This window comes from Arabidopsis lyrata (assembly GCF_000004255.2).
Source record: "Arabidopsis lyrata subsp. lyrata unplaced genomic scaffold ARALYscaffold_2, whole genome shotgun sequence".
In the NCBI taxonomy this organism is placed as follows: Eukaryota; Viridiplantae; Streptophyta; class Magnoliopsida; order Brassicales; family Brassicaceae; genus Arabidopsis; species Arabidopsis lyrata.
In genome coordinates, this window is record NW_003302554.1 from 12,665,595 (window position 1) to 12,688,926 (window position 23,332).

At 34.2% G+C, this 23,332-nt stretch overlaps 4 protein-coding genes across 4 annotated transcripts; 2 read left to right on the forward strand and 2 right to left on the reverse strand.

Annotated features, from left to right (window-relative positions):
- Positions 1-415: 415 nt before the first annotated feature.
- Positions 416-2,845, reverse strand: LOC9323205 (two-component response regulator ARR11). Its single transcript, XM_002888571.2, has 5 exons — positions 2,452-2,845; positions 2,213-2,365; positions 1,749-2,138; positions 1,569-1,645; positions 416-1,480 (listed from the first exon to the last, which is right to left on the reverse strand). Exons 1-5 carry the CDS (start codon positions 2,558-2,560, stop codon positions 620-622), a joined length of 1,590 nt encoding a protein of 529 aa, XP_002888617.1. The 5' UTR covers positions 2,561-2,845; the 3' UTR covers positions 416-619.
- Positions 2,846-11,197: 8,352 nt separating this feature from the next.
- LOC110230969 (probable LRR receptor-like serine/threonine-protein kinase At1g67720) lies at positions 11,198-16,145 on the forward strand. The gene is made up of 15 exons (XM_021035322.1): positions 11,198-11,613; positions 11,824-12,361; positions 12,452-12,963; positions 13,091-13,223; positions 13,325-13,396; positions 13,492-13,560; positions 13,650-13,721; positions 13,800-13,868; positions 14,099-14,256; positions 14,338-14,591; positions 14,695-14,821; positions 14,905-14,970; positions 15,055-15,241; positions 15,324-15,456; positions 15,587-16,145. The coding sequence occupies exons 1-15, from the start codon at positions 11,541-11,543 to the stop codon at positions 15,911-15,913; spliced, it is 2,790 nt and encodes a 929-aa protein (XP_020890981.1). The 5' UTR covers positions 11,198-11,540; the 3' UTR covers positions 15,914-16,145.
- Positions 16,146-18,232: 2,087 nt separating this feature from the next.
- Positions 18,233-20,273, forward strand: LOC9324681 (very-long-chain 3-oxoacyl-CoA reductase 1). The gene is made up of 3 exons (XM_002887094.2): positions 18,233-19,079; positions 19,180-19,249; positions 19,810-20,273. The coding sequence occupies exons 1-3, from the start codon at positions 18,448-18,450 to the stop codon at positions 20,062-20,064; spliced, it is 957 nt and encodes a 318-aa protein (XP_002887140.1). The 5' UTR covers positions 18,233-18,447; the 3' UTR covers positions 20,065-20,273.
- Positions 20,274-22,213: 1,940 nt separating this feature from the next.
- Positions 22,214-23,130, reverse strand: LOC9323206 (photosystem II core complex proteins psbY, chloroplastic). Its single transcript, XM_002888572.2, has one exon. The coding sequence runs from the start codon at positions 22,907-22,909 to the stop codon at positions 22,340-22,342; it is 570 nt and encodes a 189-aa protein (XP_002888618.2). The 5' UTR covers positions 22,910-23,130; the 3' UTR covers positions 22,214-22,339.
- Positions 23,131-23,332: the final 202 nt, after the last annotated feature.

Below are 23,332 nucleotides of genomic sequence, written 5' to 3' on the forward strand. Positions count from 1 at the left end.
GTCTGAACATTGCAATATGGCGTGTGTAACTGCATATTTGTTTGTTATGAATGAATTAGAGCTCAGTCAGATAACCACCAATTGATTGCCTGCATAGAAAGATGTTAGGTAGTTCAAAACTCTGTACTTTCCTATCTTGGATCTGGTGGCAGCTGTTGGTTATCTTCGATGGAAAACATTTCTCTTAACACTCATTTGTATATCTGCTCTAAAATTGTGAACTCTCACATTCTTTGTTGTTAAGGTTATGGGACAGATTCTCGACAGGTAAAAGAACATCACATGTGTTGGAGTAAGGAGGAAAACTTCCTAAGTTTTGCAATTAGATACAATGTGTAGTAGAGATCTTATTTTCAAGATATGACAAGCAAACTAATTTCCTTCCAGGTGAAAGGGAAACCAGTGTGACAGTGAAGATCTTAAGCGACGGTATGAAACATGTTGCCTTATCATTGTCATCAACATGTTTGGTGTGGTTAGCCTATGACACTCATGGATAAATTGTACAATGCATTCGAACATGGAAGGTTCTTGGAAAGCAAGATTATTTTCAGGTATACCCACAAAATCTTTCTGCATTACACCCACCAATATACGAAAATAAGTTATTGGAACAAGGTTAAGATATGAATAAACCTTGGTCTACCACGAAGGAATACTCGTCAGGGTCAGGCAGCCGCTCGTTTCCATACCAAAGGTGGGGTGAGAGCTCAGATAGGAGTGATGGGCTACTACTGTAATCTTGAAACTGGAGTCCGGTGTTTGCAAGAAAACGCTCGCCGTGAAGCCAACTCAAGTCTAAGTCAGTGTCTAAAGAAGCAGAATGATGTGATTCTGGTTCCCAGTTCAAGCTTCTCAGAATCGCCTCTGTGTTGTTGGTTACATTTGAGCTAAACTCCTGAAGCTTCATGTTGGATATGGCAGAGGGATCCAAATCTTGAAGGGTTACAGTAGGGTTCTTGTCTTGCGGCATGAGAAACTCATCTGCATTCACACTACTGCCTCCTGCTGGTGTCTCATAAGGAGGCTTCATCTCCTCTTCCATGAGAGACGGTACAGAATTTGCAACATAGGAACTTTGACTTGGCAATGGTTGTTGCTGGAGAAAGCTATTCTCATATAGAACCGGCTTCGATTCAAGTGTCTCAGGAACATCATTCCAAGGAAGCAGAGAGTCAAACGCAGAGGAGGAGGATATGGGAGGATCAAAGCCTATACGCGTCTTTTTTGTTTTCGGAGGCATGATCACATCGGTGTTGGGGTCAGACAGAGAAGCTGAAGCAAGTGGCTTTGGATCAATCTCTGTTACTTTTTGGATCAGAGAATTGCCTCCAGAGAATACATAGCTGCTCTTCCCAGGGCTTTGGTAGCCTGAATTTACTTCAACATCTTTTGGAGATGAATCCATATTCTTCACACCACCAGAATAACACTTGAGCTCCTTTCCTTTCTCTAATCTGCTCAGGTAAAGTCTATATTTCTACAAAAAAAACAGAACATAAAAAGTGACGAAAAGCTTAATCTAATTACACTTGTTCTGAAAAATGATGTCAAGGTAAAGTTTTTACCTGAAGGTGGCTTGCAACATTCTCTCTAGTGAGCCATGGAACATTCATGAGGTCCAATATCTTCTTGGGACCAGCTTCTGCCAAACAAGAGACCGGAAAAAATTTACGGCTCTATGAAGACATGATAATAAAGGGAGGCAAGGGGACATGATAAGAAACCAAAGTCGCCAACGTACTTACTGTGATCGCATCCGATTTGGTTAACGGCGTTGACAAACTTCTGATGAAGCTCAAAAGACCACACAACCCTAGCTTTCTTGGAAGAAGAAGATGATGGATCACTCTCATCTTGAAGAAGCTTCTTCTCAAAGTCAAAGTCTTTTCTCTTTTTACCAAAAGAAACATCTTCACCACCTCCAAGAAAATGTGCTTCATCGTATCGAGTGATCCAATCACCTCCTCCTTCGTATCCACAGCCTTCGATATCTCTCACTTCTTGAAGCTTCTTTCTCAGAACATGTTGCCATATAATCTTCAACTCCTTCATTCTTATCGGCTTCAAGAGGTAATCACAAGCTCCGTGTTGCACTCCTTTCATTACTCTGCTTGTTTCTCCATCCACCGACATCACTGTAACGCAACAACAACAAAATCAATAACCTTTTTCATTTATTACTCAAGAAAGTCAAGATCTTTCTTCTCACTTATTACAGGGAGGTCTAATTCAAGACCAACATGCTCAAGAAGCTTGAAACCATCCATGTCAGGCATGTTCACATCGCTGATCACGATATCATATCCGTCTTTACGCTCCCTCAGCAACCTCAGAGCCTCTCTAGCTAACCCACAAGTCGTTACTGAAACAGGGCACATAAAATAAAGAGAAATCTCAGTTGATTTGTTGAGGAATGAGTCCAAAACATAGATAAAGAAAAAGAGAGACCTTCGTAAGAGCACTTCTTGAGCATTTTCTCTAGAATCTTGAGCCAAGTTGGGTCATCATCCACCACAAGAACCCTTAGACCGACGGGAGAGAAGCCGCTTTTCTCCATGATCGCCGGCAAAAACAAGCAAGAGAGAGAGAAAGAGAAATAGAAGACACAAAGAAAGTGGTGAGAGTTCTTTTTTTGGAAAGGAGAAAGTGGGAGTGGGTTTTTGTTTGCGTTTTATTATGAAACGACGACGCTCCGAATATTATGGCGTCGTTTAGATAACGGTCACCGTGGCGTACGTTAGCTTTTCCCTCCCGTCGTACGGGGCTTTCCAAATTTCTCTCTGTTTTATTTTAAAAACGAGGCTATAAAATATAATTTCTTTAAAAAAAATTTGTGGATTAATTTATTTTTTTATAATTTATTTGTGGATTACTTTTGAAGAAGGAATTTAGTTCGGTCTAAGTTCACTACAAAAAAAAGTTGTTGAAGAGTCATTTCTCTCTCTAGATTTGTAAGTTGACGACGTCTCTTACTCCCCCCATATTCTTCCAATAAATTAGCTCTTCAAATTGTTCTTAAGATATTGCCATGATAATATTGTGGATTATATCACCTTTTATAGTTTTATTCTATGAAATTTGAATAATTATCTTTCTACCTTTTGGGTATTTATACATAAATACTAAGTTTTTTTCTAATAATTTTTTCTTTTTTTCTTTTCTTATAGTTATATAACTTAATTAAGCTAGATTTGAACTTCTTCAACTATATATATGGGCATATTTAGAGCAGTGCCGATTTAAACATTTAATAGGCCGCCCTAAGTCAAAATTTTAAAACATGCTATAAATTATAAAGTTAACTTTTTCAAAATAAATTTTTGTAATTTTTTTATGTTATGGTTATAAAAACAAAAATTATAGACCTTATGTTGCTCACAAAATTTTTGTTGGCCCCTTTTTATCTATAAATTTGTTTAATTAACAAATGATTTTGACAAACAAGTTTTTAATGCAAATTTCGTACGTGTATCAAGTTCACAGTGAATACCAAATGATACTACATCAAAGAACTTAATTTATATATGTTGTAGCACATTAGAGTCTCTGATAACCTTGCGTCATAATTTCCAAACAAATCTATTTTTTAGGAATCGAACCTCAAAAATCTAATTTATATATATATATATATAACAACTTATTTTACATACATACATGTACATATACATGCATCATATATATAGTCTATTAAGGCAGGTAAAACTTTTTAACCGGTGAGGTTTTCTACTCTCTAAAATTTACATTCCGGTTTAATCAAATCATGCTCGTAAATCATCAAATCCTTAACAAGTCAACGTAATGTTTAACCCTAATTAAGACTTAAAATGTTTGATCTTTGACTCTGAAAGACTTTAAAATGTCTGATCTTGACTATGAAAGAATGTTTTGATCTTTATATTCTATTGAAAGAAATTTAATAGAAAGATAAAATAATAAAAGGAAAATGGTACACAGCTTGTCATGCACAAAGCTTTTTTATGGATAGGGACGTGGCCCGTAGAGACTCGACAAAACCACAACATATACTTCCTCATTAATTTTTTTAATTATATATGTACAAGACAGCTAACTAATTGCACAAACTTTTTGGCCATGATAAAAAAGAAAAACGCATTATAAGTTTATAAACAGTGTCATTATTTGGGAGTTTGTGGATTTGCACAGTTCACTGGCCATGTTTCTGTTGATGGGATCAGGGACGAGGTTTGCACGTACGTGACCCGCATTTGAATAGCTAGTTTCACTTTTATGATGACTATTTCATGACGACTGTCCAGCTTTTTTTGTTAGTTGTGTCATGTGTGTAGTATTTCATATCATATGACATACATTAATTATTGAGATGTAGAAATTAGAATGAGAATTAATAAAGTTATCTTATTCAACAAAAATAAAAGAATCAAAGTCTATCTAATCATGTAAGAACAAGTAAAAATGTCTCGACCAATTTATGGTAAGTCAGTGATTAAAATTTTGGGAATATTGCACAAAATATAACTTACCTTTTAACATCTTTTGTCAAAATCATTTAATTTTGAGTTTACAAATTTTGTCAAAATAAGAGGAAAAAAACGAAAACTGTCTTTAGTAAAGTTCATGGTTTACATGTACACACCATATAAGTACAGGCTTACGTAAACGGTAAACTCTGGACCAAAAAATTCTAAACTATAACCCTCCAAAATTAAGTTTTAAACCTTGATACACTACACATACCAATACAATATTGGATACTAAATACGTAAACCCTAAATTTCATCAAATGTATTGTTTGTATTTTCCACAGACCAAGACAAAACATGCAAGCTTTCCAATAAATAAGTAAACATTTCGCGGAATCGGAATCTTCCAATTAACATGAAAATGTCTCTCTTTATATATCTCAATCACAAAAAAAACTCGACTGCGTTATTTTTGAGTGAGTAAATGTTTTTTTTTCAGAGTTGTCGTCGCAATATGCATGCTACGACTTTACTTCCTTTCATAAACGTAACTTGAGTTACTTTTTTTTGTCTATGTTTTCATATGTAGTTGTTCTTTTGCATATGATTTATCTGATAATAGTCTCAATTATACTTTAGACGAAAAGAGAAGCGACATAATGCTGATATAAAAGATGCAAAAATGGTGGAGTTTGACCAATAATTAAATTGACTATCAAAAATCTGTAACAAAATGGAGTGATGAAGTGTGTATACATTTTAACATAAGAGTATTTGGGTTTTAATTCTATTGTATTGCAACGCGATACCAGATAATGCATTTTCCGTTTTATGTTATAATTTTGCCACTAAACAACACAAGATATATGTTGAAACAAGGTTGAAGAGACATACGCCAACATCAATTTTCACTCACCTTTGTATCATAGCCATCCTTCCTTTGCGGTCGACATTTCGGCAAAGTTTGTCCGTAGAGATGGGACCATGGTTATCACTTCATTGCAAATCTCATACAATTAGGGGATTCATGTGTTCTACATATATCTTTAAAGCTGATCAACCCATCGATGTTTCAAATACCAATTCTTTAATTTCATTTCTTGTCTCTGATCTACATCAAGATTGGGCTCACATCTAAAAAAATGTGTGTTAAGCTAATAGTGTTACTAATTTTCGGATTCTCTAACCTCGCCGGAAAGTCCCAACGATGATCTTGTGGGCCAATAACAAAATCTACGGATTTGTAGAAAACGTATTCCCTCAGGGAGTATAAGGGAGCTCTACTTAACCAAGATAAAATATGACTTTAGGTTTTTGTATATGTGCAATTATTCGTCCATAGGTTAATGGAATATATGTGTTATATAGAATAGACATAGAGGTTATAATAATGCGCCACAAAAGATGCACTAAGGTTGGATTAGACCCACACAATAAATAAAAAGGGCTCGTAGAGTCATTTTCCCCAATCACCTGCCGACATTTGACACTTGCTATGGTCAAATTGTAAATCCATAAATTTGCAGAATGTCGCAATTTTATTGGTTCATGTCGTCCACGCGCTGCTTTGGAACATTAATCTTTAATAATTATGTGCATGTAAAAAATCAATGCTAATGCTTTCATTATCCCTCTAATTATTGGGTGATATGTATAAGTATAGAACCACTAGCAATGAACATGAATCGTCCCTTAAGTGAAGTTTCTCACTACTTTATTTCACGATTTTATATTGTTTGATACTATAGTAAATTATACTTAGTAATTGAGTACTTCGGCAAAAAGTATAATAATTGCAAGCCAATGAGTGTGTTAGTGCATCCTATTAAACGGGTGTGACACCCACCTACATGATATAAGAACTTATGTACCCACCAACAATATGTCTATTGAAAAAAAAAAAAAAAAAAAGAAAAAACAATGTCTATTGGTGTATGTGTATGTGTGTCTACATATTATTTATGTACAATTACTATATTAATAAATAGAAAAATGAATTTTCTCTATGCATTTGTATGTGTTTGTGGATTATATTTTCTTTTTTTTTTATCTCAAGAAACAAAATTCCAAATTTATCTATCTAAATGAAGTTTACTATGATGATGATGTAGCAGAGGACAAACAAGTATTGAAGTTTACTGATTTGAGAAGAAAAAATATAATATATCTTAAATTGGAAACGATAATATATAAGACATTTACTTTTATTTCATGTATGTCAAAACCCTAAAACAACAAATTTTGTAACATGGAATAAATAAAGTACTAAGTACTTAATTAGATTAATAAATAGTTAATTAATGTCAGAAGCTATACGTCTCAAACGCAATAAAAGTTGGGGAAAACTTATCCCATTATAATATACTGAGTAACTATACATGTGTAACGAATATATAAAAGCATCGCAATTTCTGTAACGTGCCTTTGCAATTAAAACTTTTTTTTTTTTTTTGAGCAAGCCTTTGCAATAATTATAACTAATCTTCTCTAATAGGATGTTTTTCGATATTTCAACCTCATATACCTACTAAGATATATTTTCGATGCTATATATAAATGGAAATCTTCTACTGTTTCGTTTTATTAGTTCTTTAACGACTAATAATGTGTTACCAAACAAAAATGACTTATTATTACGTAATATTCTAGCTAATCGCAGATTGCTAATGGCTAAGGCTTATTTTGGAACGAGAGGACTTGGTTCATATATGGAACGACTTTCATGGAGCCAATGATAAGCACATTATCATTTCTTTTGTCTCTAAAAGTCTCCATAATCATTTGGTTGCCACACCAACATGCAAAAAAAAAAAAAATAATAATAATAATAATAATAAACTTAAACTTCTGATTTAAAAATTTAATTTGAAAACAAATATGATATTTTCTTTTTTTAATCATGGGTCTAATTTCAAATAAAAATTCACCATATAGAGAGAGAGATGTTGGAAAAGAGTATACTAAACAGTGGCAGAGCTAGGACGAATTTTTATTGGAGTCAAAATTATACAAAACAAAAAAAAAACACTGAAATGGACTTTAAAAAAAAAAATTATAAACCCAAATTTTAGAAAACTTTACATTGTCTGAATTATTGTATTATGTATTTGGATTCAATCTAAAGGATCAAGTCTTTGTAGCTAGAAGAATATAGATTTTTTATCTCTTTTTTAAGTAAATCATGAGTTTAAGTCAAATTTATAGGGGTCAATGTCAAATTTTCAGTGGAGTCAATGTTATAATTTCTTAGAAAACATAAAGGGTAATTAAATTTTGTTGGAGTCAGTTGACCCCCCTCCACTACACTTGCCTCCGCAACTGATACTAAATACACAAAACATAATAACATATATATGTGTATATATATATATATATATATATATATTTGCGATCAAATTTGTTTTGTTACTCATTAGTGGTTTGGAGACAACTCTTAGTGTTCTTCTGATTCTTTCTCAAACAAAGTTTAACCAAGAAGACTATATAAAATTTGGAAGTCGTTTTCAGCATAAAAAATGGAAAAAATGGATTAGCTAAAAGGTGAAACTTTTGAGAAGTAGGGGAGAGAATGAACTTTAAACATTCAAACAAGCATAAAAATTTCAAAATGATTCTAAAAATTATGATTATTATAATAAGTATTAAGAAAAGTAACTAAATGGAAAATGCCCACTAACAACATACTTTATCCCACAAGAAGAAATTAACAAATATTTTACGAAAAGAAAAAGGCATATGTGTATGATTGGTGTCCAACAAATTAGAAGGATCAAGATTAACTTCGTCCTTCTTATCTTTTTGGCGGACACTTTCGCCTTCTTCTTATTCTAAATTTAATTAATTACTCCCTCCGTTTTCAAATAGTTGTCGTTTTAACTATATGCACACAAATTAAGAAACTATTAATGTTGTTAGTTTTTTAATATAAAAATATCATTAATTATTTACCTAAACATAATTTAACCAATAGTAAATCAAGTTGCATAATAAAAATAAATATACAAAATAAAAAAGTAATAAATTTTACATCGAAAACTGAAAACGACAACTAATTAAAAACAAAAAAATTTATCTAAAACGACAACTATTCGAAAACGGAGGAATATTTTTTTTCTTAAAATATTTAAGTTTCTACAAACACCTTTAAATATACAATATAATAAAATAGAATGTGTGTATATAAAATCCCCTCCTACGATACTTCAGGTTATTTGATTTTCACCATTTTATTCTCTCTTTAACTTTTTTTTTCATTCTTTAATAGATTGGTATATATACCTGATATTGATGTATAACTCATTTTACTATATAATACTACTAGCTAGACAAAAATCTAGAAAATCTCAAATGGTGCAAAATTTTGAAAAGGTCTTATTTTGTATAAATGCATGGTGTACTGCATGTTCTGTTTCTTTTAATCTTCTATACAAATATTGTTTCTTACAAGAAATATGTAGCAACCAGCAAGTAATATATGAAATTTTGATCTGATATCGTTTAATTTGAGGTTGCTAACAAAACTTAAATAATAAATGTAGAATTATAATATTTTCCACTTCCAAACCCATAATGTCAATTATCGAGTTAAAATATGTTGGTAAGTTCAATATATATATATATATGTGAAAAATACGTAATTTTAAGTTTCCATCTTTATATATATATATCTTATGATATTTTTCATCTTAATATAATGATATTTTTTTATGAAAAACTTAAAATTAAAATATATTGAAAACCCATTAGTTAAAATAAAAAACATACAATCACTCAAATTTTATATCAAAGATTTTTTTTATCAAAGTTAGTAATGAATACTAAATGATTTAAAAAATATTGGAGTAAATTTTGTTTATTAATTAGATACACACCAATTGTGCACATTATGAAGAGAGTCCACGAGAAATCTCTTAAAAATTGATCTTGAATACTAATCTCATCTTAGAAGCCCTAAAATTAGTAAAAGCAAGAGTGTCTCATCAGTCATCTAGCAAGATACCGGTGAGCAATGAGACTTGTTATGCACACCTCTCGGAATTGTACGAAACACATTATTATCATGATTCATCGAACATGTTTGTTCTTGTAGTGTATTATAGACGGTACTGTGGTGCTTATCCATCCAATGTATGAAACCAGTAAATATATGACGACTATGAATAAAACATTCTACACTTTATACAAAAGATATCATAATCAAATTCAATCTTAGGAGGATAATACTCCATACTCATAAAACTCACCTAAACAAAGGAATGTCATCTGCATTTCATAACTTGCTCGTGAGTTATGTGTCAGAGATTAATAGAAAGACAAAAGACATGTTTATCTCTTACTCAATAGTTTATCGTCCACATTTCACCAGAAGCAAACACATAATGCAGATGACAAAAATTTGGCACGAAGAACTATCTTTTTATTAAATTTGTAGGAGCTAAAAAAAAAAAAAAAAAACCTTGTAGCTTTTAAAAGTCATAAAAGTTTTAAAACTAAAACATTGTTTTTTGTTGGTAATATATATTATTTTGTGTTCGACATCTTAATAATATTTAGTAATAGTGGTTGTGCGCCATATATATATTGACAAGTGACACCAATATTTTAATTCTTACATAAATCTCATTCGATCCTTACCTTTTCTGTAGCTTTTCATTTAACAACAATATTCATATTTTGGATTAAACCTTCATCGTCACTTTACTCTCTTTGTTAACTTTAAGGAAGATGCTGAATGTTGCTATTGTGCAATTTGTTTTTTAAAAATTTAATAATAAATTATATTTAGAAGAAAAATAAACATTTTCTACAAATTAATGCAAAATATTTTGGAACATTTTAAGAGAAAAATATGTCGTCTCGCAAACCAAGCTTGAATTTGTTAATTTATTAATATCATATGCTAAATTTTTTGTATTTCTCTATCACATAAAAATCTGAAATACTATGTATAAAAAAGAATATAAATTTTTTGATAAACCATTTTTCTTTCATAATCTATCTTTTAACCCTTTTTTTTTTGTTTAAAACTCACCTGTCATCATATCATTAATGACTTGATGTCATTATGACTCCATGATGGGCGAAAATTATCATTCTACTGTAAATTAAATACTCCATCTGTTTCACAAATAGTATCATTCTATACTTTTTCACACATATTAAGAAAGCTACTTCTATATAAATTTCCACCTTACCCCTTATCAATACACTAAACAAAATTATCTCTTTTATTAATACATTAAAGAAAGATGGTTAAAAATAGATTTTTATTCAAAATTTTGCATTGGAAATACAAAACGACACTCTTTTTAAAACAAAAATAAAACCTTAAAAAGACACTCTTTGTGAAACAAAAATAAAACCTTAAAACGACACTCTTTGTGAAATGGAAGAAGTATTAATATTACTACATTTTTCAAAACTATCTACATTGTTTCACTGAAAATAATATTATTTTAGAAAAGATTCTTCTTAATAAATAACTCATTGCCATAACAGTCTCCAATTGGAAATGGATTTGTATGTTCTCAATTTAAAGAATAATTCATTTTCATACTTAAATTTGGAGTTCCAAGGGGAAAACAGAAAATATGATAAAGACTAGATTATTGAAAAATGGGCCTATTAATCATGTAGTATAGGCGTTTGCTATAACCTGCATATAATTAGGCCTTATTACACTGCCGTTTTAGAAACGCGGCCCAATGGGCTTTGAAGAGGGAAAAACCCCACACACACATACTTGTAGTGTTGTAGTACAGCTTGAATTAAATTGTGTGCGACACCAACTTTTTACAAAAGCAAGTGTAGCCAAAGCAGAAAAGGTGAAAGAAACTGATAGCTTTAAATTTTCAAGAATGAAGAAAAAGAAAAAGCTAATTCGAATCTCAAATAAAGAAAGACAAATTCTCAGTGACCATTGCCAAAGAACTCGACTTTTTTTAGTAAAAGCAATAAACAAAGTGGAGTCTTTTGTTCACTTCACTCTCTTATCACACGCTTTCCTTCTTTATCTCCGTGACCCTCAAAGCCAAAAAGAATTTGGTACTTTTGTATTGATTTATAGAAGAGCCATCGATGTGTGTGTGATCTTCAATGGGTCTATGCTTAGCTCAATTGGCTGTAACATGTTTGTTCATAATACCTTCTGTTCTGTCTCAAGTTACAGGTACATATTGCACATAATCTGTTTGTTTAAATGCTTCAAAGAGTGTTCTTGTGTGTGTGTGTGTGTAAAGTCTTGTTCTTGATGTGTTCTTGAACTTGTTTTTGATGTTCAATCACAAAGTTTTCTCTTTATTTGTATAAAATTCTTCACTTTTAGTCTGTTTCTGGTTAAAAATGTCCAATTGATGGTGTGTAATGGCTGTCTTTGCAGAGTTTGTAAGTATAGATTGTGGTGGCTCAAGTAACTACACAGACCCGAAAACTGGACTAGGATGGGTTTCAGATTCAGAGATCATCAAACAGGGAAAGCCAGTAACTTTGGCCAGTACCAATTGGAACTCGATGCAATACCATAGGAGAAGAGATTTCCCAACTGATAACAAGAAATATTGTTACAGACTTAGTACTAAAGAGAGAAGGCGATACATTGTCAGAACTACATTTCTCTATGGTGGCTTGGGTAGTGAGGAAGCCTACCCAAAGTTTCAACTTTACTTAGATGCAACGAAATGGGCTACAGTGACGATTCAGGAGGTCTCTAGGGTTTATGTTGAGGAGTTGATCGTAAGGGCAACTTCAAGTTATGTGGATGTTTGTGTGTGCGGTGCTATCACCGGTTCTCCTTTCATGTCCACTCTTGAGCTTCGCCCGTTGAACCTTTCGATGTATGCCACTGACTACGAGGATAATTTCTTCTTGAAGGTTGCTGCCAGAGTGAATTTTGGTGCTCCAAACATGGATGCCTTGAGGTAAAACCTTATTAAAACTCTTCTTTCCATTACATCATTCGCAAGAATATTTACTAGCCTCGAAAAATGCTCAAAGACTTTCTCTTTTAGGTATCCAGATGATCCATATGACAGAATCTGGGAGTCAGATATTAATAAACGGCCAAATTATCTTGTTGGTGTGGCTCCTGGAACGACAAGAATTAATACAATAAAGAATATAAATACGCTGACTAGAGAGTATCCGCCTATGAAAGTCATGCAAACAGCAGTAGTTGGCACACAAGGACTGATCAGCTATAGATTAAACCTGGAAGACTTCCCTGCCAATGCTCGTGCATATGCTTACTTTGCTGAAATTGAAGACCTTGGTGCTAATGAGACCCGGAAATTTAAGTTGGTGCAGCCATACTTTCCTGACTATAGTAATGCAGTGGTGAATATTGCTGAGAATGCCAATGGGAGCTATACTCTCTATGAACCTAGCTATATGAATGTGACTTTGGATTTTGTTTTGACGTTCTCATTTGGGAAGACAAAGGATTCTACGCGAGGGCCACTCCTAAATGCAATTGAAATAAGCAAGTATCTACCAATATCCGTGAAAACTGATAGGAGTGATGGTGAGTACTAGAGGCTACTACTGCCTTGTAATTTCTTCTAAGAATCATTTCCCATCTCTGATGCTGCTGGAAATATGCAAGTAAAATTTGTTGATAAAAAGTTTACAGAAGTTTTGTAACCCTGCAGTGTCTGTTCTTGATGCAATTCGTTCGATGTCCCCTGATAGTGATTGGGCCAATGAAGGAGGAGACCCTTGTATCCCAGTTCTTTGGTCGTGGGTAAACTGTAGCTCAACTTCACCACCTAGAGTCACGAAAATGTAAGATCTATTAAATAAATTTTTACACAAGTAAACAAAGTTTGTGAAATTTTATTCATAAGATGATTGCCATCGACCCCATTGTGTGCATCTTGCAACAGTGCTCTATCAAGAATAAGTCTGAGGGGTGAGATTCCGCCTGGGATCAATTATATGGAGGCATTGACCGAGTTGTAAGTGGTTCAATGCTGCATTGAGATATTATCTTGTATTAGTCTCTCTTTGTCTCTCTGTCATTCTTTTGTTGAGTCAACTTGCTCTTTGATAGGTGGCTTGACGGTAATGGTTTGACTGGAATCCTTCCAGACATGAGTAAACTTGTCAACCTTAAAATCATGTAAGCTTGCCAATCTTGACCAATAGTTTTCTTATAGTTGATGATACTCGAATTCCATAAATATTTACTTTGCCTCAACTTCTCTACAGGCATCTAGAAAACAACCAACTTAGTGGTTCACTCCCACCATACCTTGCCCATCTGCCTAACCTACAAGAACTGTACGTAATCACAACTGTACCTCGAATGCAATTACCCACTACACATGACACTTTTAACGAAATGTTATTATCTGGCAGGTCTATAGAAAATAACTCTTTTAGAGGAAAAATTCCTTCAGCACTATTAAAGGGGAAAGTTTTGTTCAAGTGAGTATGCTACAAGTTGACTTGTCGAACACAAAAGTACACAGCTTTTAGCATTTGCTTGGAAAGTGAAATTTACCCTTTTATCAACCGATTGAGTTCAACATGACTGTTGGAACTTTTAAGTGTACATATGCAGGAAATAAAATAAGCGTATCAGCGTTTAGAATTTTCATTCTTTATGGAATTTCCTCTTGTAGTGGTAATGCGCAGCTATAACATGTTTTCCCCAGATATAATAATAATCCTGAGCTTCAGAACGAGGCACAGCGAAAGCACTTTTGGCTGATACTGGGGATATCAATAGCCGCTGTTGCAATTCTATTGCTACTAGTTGGAGGAAGTCTTGTTTTACTTTGTGCCCTTCGTAAGACCAAAAGAGCTGATAAAGGTATATATGCATTGGATGTTGATCATATAGCTGTTACAGGTTTTCCCCAAGTGTATGACCGTCTAACTCATGTTTCTTCAGGTGATTCCACGGGGACTAAGAAAAAAGGTTTAGTAGCTTACTCAGCTGTGCGGGGCGGACACTTATTAGATGAAGGTGTAGCATATTTCATATCACTTCCTTTGCTCGAAGAAGCCACCGATAATTTTTCCAAGAGAGTTGGAAGAGGAAGTTTTGGGTCTGTCTACTATGGTCGGATGAAAGATGGGAAAGAAGTTGCAGTTAAGATAACGGCAGATCCTTCTAGCCATTTGAACAGACAATTTGTGACTGAGGTATTAACTAATTTGCAGCTATTAACTTACTGCAAAAGCTGATTTTGGCTTTCTGGTGCCCGAAGTTTCTTAACTAGACGAATGAATTGGAACAAACATGCAGGTTGCTCTATTATCACGAATTCACCACAGGAACTTGGTTCCTTTGATTGGATATTGTGAAGAAGCAGATCGGCGTATATTGGTTTACGAATATATGCACAATGGATCCTTGGGAGATCATTTACACGGTTAATACCAACTTCCCAGATATTCCTCCTGCCTATTTTTAGCTATTTATTCAGTGAATGACTCAGGAATCAATTCTTGACAGGTTCAAGCGACTACAAGCCATTAGACTGGCCAACTCGGCTACAAATTGCACAAGATGCTGCTAAAGGTTTGTAATACAGTTTCAAGATTATAGCTTTAGTACGGGTATAATATGAATCCATTGGACAGACGAAACTTCAGATTATTACAGGTCTTGAATACTTGCATACTGGTTGCAATCCTAGTATCATTCATAGGGATGTGAAATCAAGCAATATTCTCCTGGACATTAACATGAGAGCCAAAGTGTCTGACTTTGGACTCTCGAGGCAGACAGAGGAAGACTTAACTCACGTATCCAGTGTCGCAAAAGGAACCGTTGGATACCTTGATCCAGAGTAAGGCCAACAACACAACCTCACATAAAAAAAGCTCGTCCCTTTTTTATGAACTTTGACTGATACAGTATCGTTTTGACAGGTATTATGCTAGTCAGCAGCTGACGGAGAAGAGCGATGTCTACAGTTTTGGCGTTGTTCTTTTTGAATTACTCTCTGGAAAGAAACCAGTTTCAGCGGAAGATTTTGGTCCTGAACTGAATATAGTTCACTGGGTAAACACCTCTAATCTTCTGTCCATTCGAAAGTTTTATTCACCTTTGACCGTTTAAAGTACTACATGAAAACCATCAAGATTCACGAACCACATATCCCCCTCCCTTTGCTTTTCTTGTCAACCAACAGGCAAGATCGTTGATCCGTAAAGGAGATGTGTGTGGGATCATAGATCCATGTATAGCAAGCAACGTGAAGATCGAGTCAATCTGGAGAGTAGCAGAGGTCGCAAACCAATGTGTTGAGCAGCGTGGGTATAGCAGGCCAAGGATGCAGGAAGTGATAGTGGCAATACAAGACGCGATCAGGATCGAGAGAGGAAACGAAAATGAGCTTAAGTCATCGAGTTCAAGCAGCTCAAAGGCACAATCATCTCGTAAAACTTTACTCACTAGCTTCCTCGAGATAGAGAGCCCTGACATCTCAAGAAGCAGCCTAGCTCCAGCTGCTAGGTGAGTCCTGCTTGAAGCTTGAGCTCTCATGTTTATACACTTTGCACTTACCATCGTCACATAAATGAATACATTATATACTTATTAAATGTGTGTATTTGTTGTATCTACACACTTCTGACAAGTGTAGAAGTTGTAGTTGATATAAAAAAGAGAGGGGTATTACGTAGATAGCACAAAACAATGAGTTAATTTTAGAAGGTGATGTGCAATTTATTTCCTATGCTGATGATGGAGACGACAAATTTCCAAACATTTCTTGCATGTCGTGTGTCAGGAGTAGCCAAACCAAATGTCAAAAGACTCAAAACAAAATCATACAAATGCACCATTCTTAATTTCACGATCAACCATTTGTCACAAAACTTCAAAAAATCTAAAATTGTCTATAAACAAAATGTCACACTTATTCATATGTTTTCTTTATTTCATTCATTTTGACCCTCTATTCTGCTTCTTTTAATATATAACAAGATGTAATCCGAGCCGAAACCGATCCAACTAATCTTCTAAGGGGGTGTTATTCAATGGTGGAGTTAAAGTCAATTCTTTAAGGTTTAGATTTGTTTTCTGATATTGGTTTTAAGAATCTGTTTGTGTGGATTTCAAAATCTCTGCAGTATATCTTGGATTTTGATTCTAATAATTTACTCATGAAACTCCAAAGAGGTTTCATTTGAAATGACTTAATATACAAAGATTTTACAAGTCTTTTAGTTTTGAATAACACTGGATTTTACAAATCTTAAAGAATTGATTTTAACTCCACCATTGAATAACACCAAACTTTTAAAATCTAATGAAGTATAAGATCTAATAACACCAGATTTTAACGTTAGATTTATAATCATTAGTTGAATAACACTGGATTAGTGTTGGATTTCAATTCTATTAAAATCCATCAGTGAATAACACCACCTAAATAAGTATAGCTATCGGAGTAGATTTTTCACCGAATTTTTCAATTGGATTAAAAACATGGTACCATTTCGACTAAACAACTGAGAGTGAAAGAGTCCCCCTAAACTTCTTACCACTAAATCACACAACCACTTGGTTTCCTCCTCTATTCTGCTTTTACCATTTGAAACCTTGTTTTGTATTGCACAATTTACCATGTGAGCCTAGATTTACCATCTTTGGTAAGTAAAATAAAGGGAATATATACAAAGTAACCATGGATTCAAAAAGAATATACAAACTAACCATAAGTTACAGTAACATGTCGATAACATGTCGGAATGCATGTGAAATTACGTAAGTGTCCTTTGTAATACGTTTTTTTCTCGAATTACATGTTATAACGTAGTATAGATCTTTTTATCATGTTATTTTCTCGTATCACACATTATTTATAAAAAGCACATGATATTTCTTGAAAAAACATTCTATTTAGTTTAATATCTCTCTTTATCATGTTATTTTATAGTAATACATGTTTTTTCTTTAGATTACATGTGATTTCTTTTAAAAAAGATTCTTAGTTTGTAATATTACACGGTCTTTATTAAGATCACATGTAATTTTTTTTAAAAAATATTTTTTTCAGGTTAAATTTTTCCATAACGATGTTTTTTCTTAAAAAATCACTATATTTTTTTAAATATCATGTATTTCAGTTTAATATAACATGTGAACTTTAAATGTTACATGCTATTTTGCAAAATCTCACGAAATTATCTTGCATACGGTTGAACTTGCAACAAACGAATGATGGTTTCGTTATTTCACTTCTTCATACAAGTGGGACCATGGCTATTTTGCAACAAAAAGTTTTCTCTCTACTATTTACTTAATTTGTGGGTAATTTGGCTATTTAGTAATATTACCCTAAAATAAATCTATCAACATCAAAAGGTGCCAACTTCCATACTCACATCCAGTGTTCAAGAAAGCGCTAGGCGCTAAGCGGGCGGTGACCCAGTGCCTAGCGCCTAGAACGTCTAATCGGGGCCTAGACAATTTTTTAGGCGGTTTAGACGTTTATAACATAAAATATTATAAATATGATATTATATATAAAAGTTATATAAAATGTCTATATAAAACTAAAAATTATGAAATTATAAACAAAACTAGATAAAACATTTATTTATATTTATATTAAACAATATATAAATATGTATAACTATATATATAAATAAAACTCTAATTAAAATTGAAAAAAATACATTAAACAAGATCTATGTAACTTTAGGCGGTCAAGACGGTTATCTAGGCGTCGCATGAGAGCCTAGCGCCTAGTCGGGGCCTAGGCGACCGCCTAAACCGCTTTTTAGAACACTGCTCACATCACATGAAACCAAATTTTAAGGAAGACGACAACACAAAGACAATATAAAATTAAATTAAATAAAGAAAAGAGAGAGAAGAAACAGAGAGAGTAGTTAATTCCGGTGGTTTTCTGCTCATCTACTTCTATCCACCTTCGTCCCTTCCGCCCCAAAATTCAATTCTCTCTTCTTCTCTCTCTCTCTCTTTCCTTAAAAACCCTAACTTTCCTCATCTCATCTCCAAAGTCTCAACCTTTCTTCTCTCATGGAGATCTGTACTTACTTCAAATCACAACCCACTTGGCTCCTCATTCTCTTCGTTCTCGGGTCAATCTCAATCTTCAAATTCATCTTCACCCTCCTCAGATCTTTCTACATCTACTTCCTCCGACCCGGCAAAAACCTCCGCCGATACGGTTCATGGGCAATCATCACCGGACCAACAGACGGGATCGGTAAAGCTTTCGCCTTTCAATTAGCCCAGAAAGGACTTAACCTTATACTCGTTGCTCGTAATCCAGACAAGCTTAAAGATGTCTCTGAATCCATCAGATCTAAGTATAGTCAAACTCAGATCTTGACTGTTGTGATGGATTTCTCTGGAGATATTGATGAAGGTGTGAAACGGATTAAGGAGACTATTGAGGGTTTAGATGTTGGGATTTTGATTAATAATGCTGGCATGTCGTATCCTTATGCTAAGTATTTTCATGAGGTTGATGAAGAGTTGCTTAATAACTTGATTAAGATCAATGTTGAAGGAACTACTAAAGTTACTCAAGCTGTGTTGCCTAATATGCTTCAGAGGAAGAAAGGTGCTATTATTAATATGGGTTCTGGTGCTGCTGCTCTTATTCCTTCGTATCCTTTTTACTCTGTTTATGCTGGTGCTAAAACGTAAGTGAATCTTCTTAATTTTTGTTGTTTGTTTGAGCTGATTCTTTGGGTGGTTTAAGTAGTGAGTGACATTGTTTGTTTGTTTGTTTTGTTGTTTTAGGTACGTGGACCAGTTCACAAAATGTCTACATGTTGAGTACAAGAAGAGTGGGATTGATGTTCAATGCCAGGTGAGCTTTTCTATATCATTTTTGTCTCCTTGTTACATGATTTTGCGTAAGATTTTGTGTTGATTAGAAGTAGGAGTAAGAAATGACTGAAAGCAACCTTATCTTTGTAGGATTCTAGTTCCTGGCTTATCAAAAGTTAAATCTTTTGCCTTATTAGAAGTTTTGTCTGATAATCTAGACAGGAAAATGTGTAAAATGTTGTTTCTTGAACCATTAGAAGATGCGATTCTGTCATGGTTTACTGACTCTGTTTCTGTTTATTTAGTGGACCTAGAAGGTTGATGACTTTTGTTAGTTTTACGCTTACCGGTTCTTTGCTGAATACTTCTATGATGTGAGATCTTGTTTCTGATTGTTTCTTCAGGCCGTTTTAGTGAAAGAATGTCAAAACTAAAAAACTAGGGAATCTGTGTATGGCCTTTGATACTTAATTGTAACCATTCTCGGATGTAGAATCGTTAAGCCAGAGATTATATTAACAAAAAACTTATTGGGTCACACTGCTCAATAACTTTTTGAAATCTTGATTGTATTGGCTAATTGGGTGAGTGTTTTTATAGGTTCCCTTGTATGTTGCAACAAAGATGACAAAAATAAGGAGAGCATCCTTCTTAGTTGCATCACCAGAGGGTTACGCAAAGGCAGCACTGCGTTTTGTAGGCTATGAAGCACAATGCACACCGTACTGGCCTCATGCTCTCATGGGTGCAGTTGTCTCTGCATTACCCGAAAGCGTTTTTGAATCATTTAACATTAAGAGGTGCCTCCAGATCCGGAAGAAGGGTCTCCAAAAAGACTCCATGAAAAAAGAATGAAACTTTGAGGTTTAAGTTACTGCCAAAAATTTCTTCTTCTCAAGTTGTTGGTTTCTTGAAAAGCTTCTGCTCTGAATCTTTTGTAAGACTTGTACGCTTTAGTTTTCGAAGTTTCCGTATTTTAAGATTCAAAACCCTAACGTACACGAATCATTTACATCCTCTCTGTTTCTATTTATTAATTTAAGCAATGCTGTATTTGAATGTGATTTGCGTATGGTTTGCGTCTCAATAATGCCTTCTCTATAGTTTGTTGTTATGCCATAGTCAACGGTAACATTGGTAATCTTTAACTCAAAACAAAACAGACGTTATGTCACGTTGACAGGTATAAATAAGTAACGTATTTCAGTGATGCTTAGGCGCTGTCAAAAAAAAAAAAAAAAAAAAGTGATGCTTAGGCAACCAACCATGTGGCCACTGGTGTTGTATAACTTAATTTGTTAGAGACATCAATCCATTAATTATAGGGCTGGACTTAATATCTGTGACCCGTCTTTGATTAGTTATCCGATTTGTATCCGTCTCCGAAAAAGTTTATCATAGCTTTTGAGTCGCGGATAAAGGTCAGATGTAAGTACCAAACCTGAGTTCGATTCTCCCTGGAAACAAAAACACATTTGTTTGGGAAGTCTGTCAGTTGGGCATTGGCCCAATTGGTTTACATGGTAGCCAGAAATGCAGACGGCCTGACTACCCCTGGCACTTAGTCGGAAGGCATTCCAAACTCGGGATAGGCAGAGTGGTAGCCCGTAAGGGCCTAACCGTTAACACGGTGGACCAGTCTACAATGTAGCACCTCGGTGCGTTCCTACCGGGACCGACCGGATAGCCGATAAGGTTTACCAAAAAAAAAAAAAAAAAGTACCAGCCCCATACCCACCGCATTATTACCCAGCGACATACTATGTGACTGGTTTGAAAACAAAAATATTGTCACAAATTGTGTAAAGAAAGTGTTAAGTCGAGATAAGAGCAATATGTGACCTATGAGCATTAAAAGAAGAAGAAAATATTGATTTTAGGAGACGAATGAAATGCATCAGAGAGGTCAAGGAAATGAGTCCTCTTTGAGATTTAGGCCACTGGAGGTAAGCACATGACATGAGTAATGATAGTGCTATACAACAAGATTCAAAAGAGATGCAACCCTTAAAACTAGGACCAACTCTTTACATAACTATGTTGCATGGAAACGGGAGCGGGTACGCGGAAACGGAATCGTTTAGAAGCGCTGAAGCGATTTTTTAGAAAATTTTACGGAAGCGGTACGCGATGGAAGCATATAGTATATATAAAGAATATATATATATATATATGTATATATATATAACTATATATTAAACATTATATCATATTACAAGTTATATTAACCCCATAAATCTAATAAATAAATTTTAAAAACTAAATTTAAAAATTAAACCAATTTTTACAACAAACAAAATCAAATAATTCAAGAAAAAAATTATAACACTATATTCATTCTTTTTTTAAATAACATCAAACAAAATCGTTTCAAATTATGTATATTATAGGTAAAAATATGATCAAACTCAAGTCTCTCGAAATTAATTTAAATTAATTAATCATTTATAATATCTCTCACATATTAGATTCATGTCATTGCTATTTTCTAAACATGATTTTGTTAAAAATAAAATACAAAGATTAGTATGCAAAATTTTTAGTTTGAGTTTGTTTGATTAAAAATAATAATTTCATGTTTTATTTGTAAAATTGAATTTATAAAATGGAAGCGCAAGCTTCCAAACCGGAATCGTAAGCTTCCAACGAGCTTCCAAAGTTGAATTTTTGGAAACGCGATGGAAGCGAGATTCCGAAAGCTTCCAAGAGCTTCCGATTCCGACTAAGATTCCGAAGCGGAAAGCGGACCTCCGACGAAGATTCCGTGGTTGGATACTCTTGTTTTCATAGATGCCTCTTAGATAGCTCACGATCAAGAAGCTAGAATTGGATAGTCATTGCACAATAGAAATGGACAGCAAATTATGAAGCGTTACGCATCACTTACCAACTCCAAGTCCCCTAGAAGCTGAAGCTATGCACTAGAATCTTAGTTCAAGAAATCAATGATGGTGGATCATTAGTGCAACCTAATTACAGTTAACAACTGAGTCTATAGTACTAATTATGCGATAAAAGAAATTATATTAGTCCAAAAATTTAAACATAAAACTGTCCATAAAACAAAGGATTAATTTTACATTTGAATCCCAAAGATGATTAATAATAATATAATTATATATATAAGATTTTAGTCCCCAGACCTCATCTTGTTGAGTTGGTTCAAAGCTGGCTGCAATATATTGAAGAGAACCCAAAGTAGTGCAGGTGTCACAACAATCAACAACAACTGTCCTCTGCTGTCTGAACCAGCTGCTGCCGCTTCTGCCGCCGCGTAAGCCTCCGGTGGTGGAGTCAAAAGCCCTGACGCTGCAAGACCACCACCAATACCTAGACCAACAACGATACCTTTACTCTCACGCATCTTGTTGACCTGGTTAATAGCTGGCTGGAGGATGTTGTAAAGGACCCATGCAATGGCTGGGATGATAGGAAGGAGAAGAGCTAAGCCACGGTTGTCGCTACCGGCGTCTGCTGCGGCGAGCTGGGCGATCTGTTGGATGGCTAAAGCTGGCTCGGAGTAGCTGAGAGAAGAGAAGACGGCTCCGGCTAGAGCGGTGCTTGAGACGGCGAGAGAGACGTTGGGTTTTGGTGGGGTTGGTAGGGAGATGAATGGTTTGGGTTTGGTTTGGTTTTGGAGTTTAGGAGGAGATGGGTTTAGAGACATGCACTTGGTTGCTGTTGCCATAGTTGCTGCCATTGTCTGATGATCGGAGATGGCTTGAAGATGAGAAGAGAGGTTTGAGGAGTTTGTGAGATGGTTTTTGGGATTATAGAAGGAGAGAGGAGGACCAATGGAAATTGAAGGCTTCTTGATAGTTGTCTTATCCAATGAGAAGTGAGTTGGAGATTTTGGTGAGATTTGAGCCACTGATTCTATTACCTTACTCTCTTTTTCTTATCACTTCCCTTCTCAAATTTTAATTTTAATTTTTATGTCATAATAAGGACAACAAATGACTTATATTTCAATATATCCAAATAATATGTTTGCATCTCCAATGGAGTTTTTTTCCTTTCCCAATAGACTTAAGAGGTTGATAGTGTCAAAAGAAAAAGAAATTTAAGAGGTTAATTCATTTTACAATATTGAAATTTGACTGTAGAAAAAATCATTGTAATT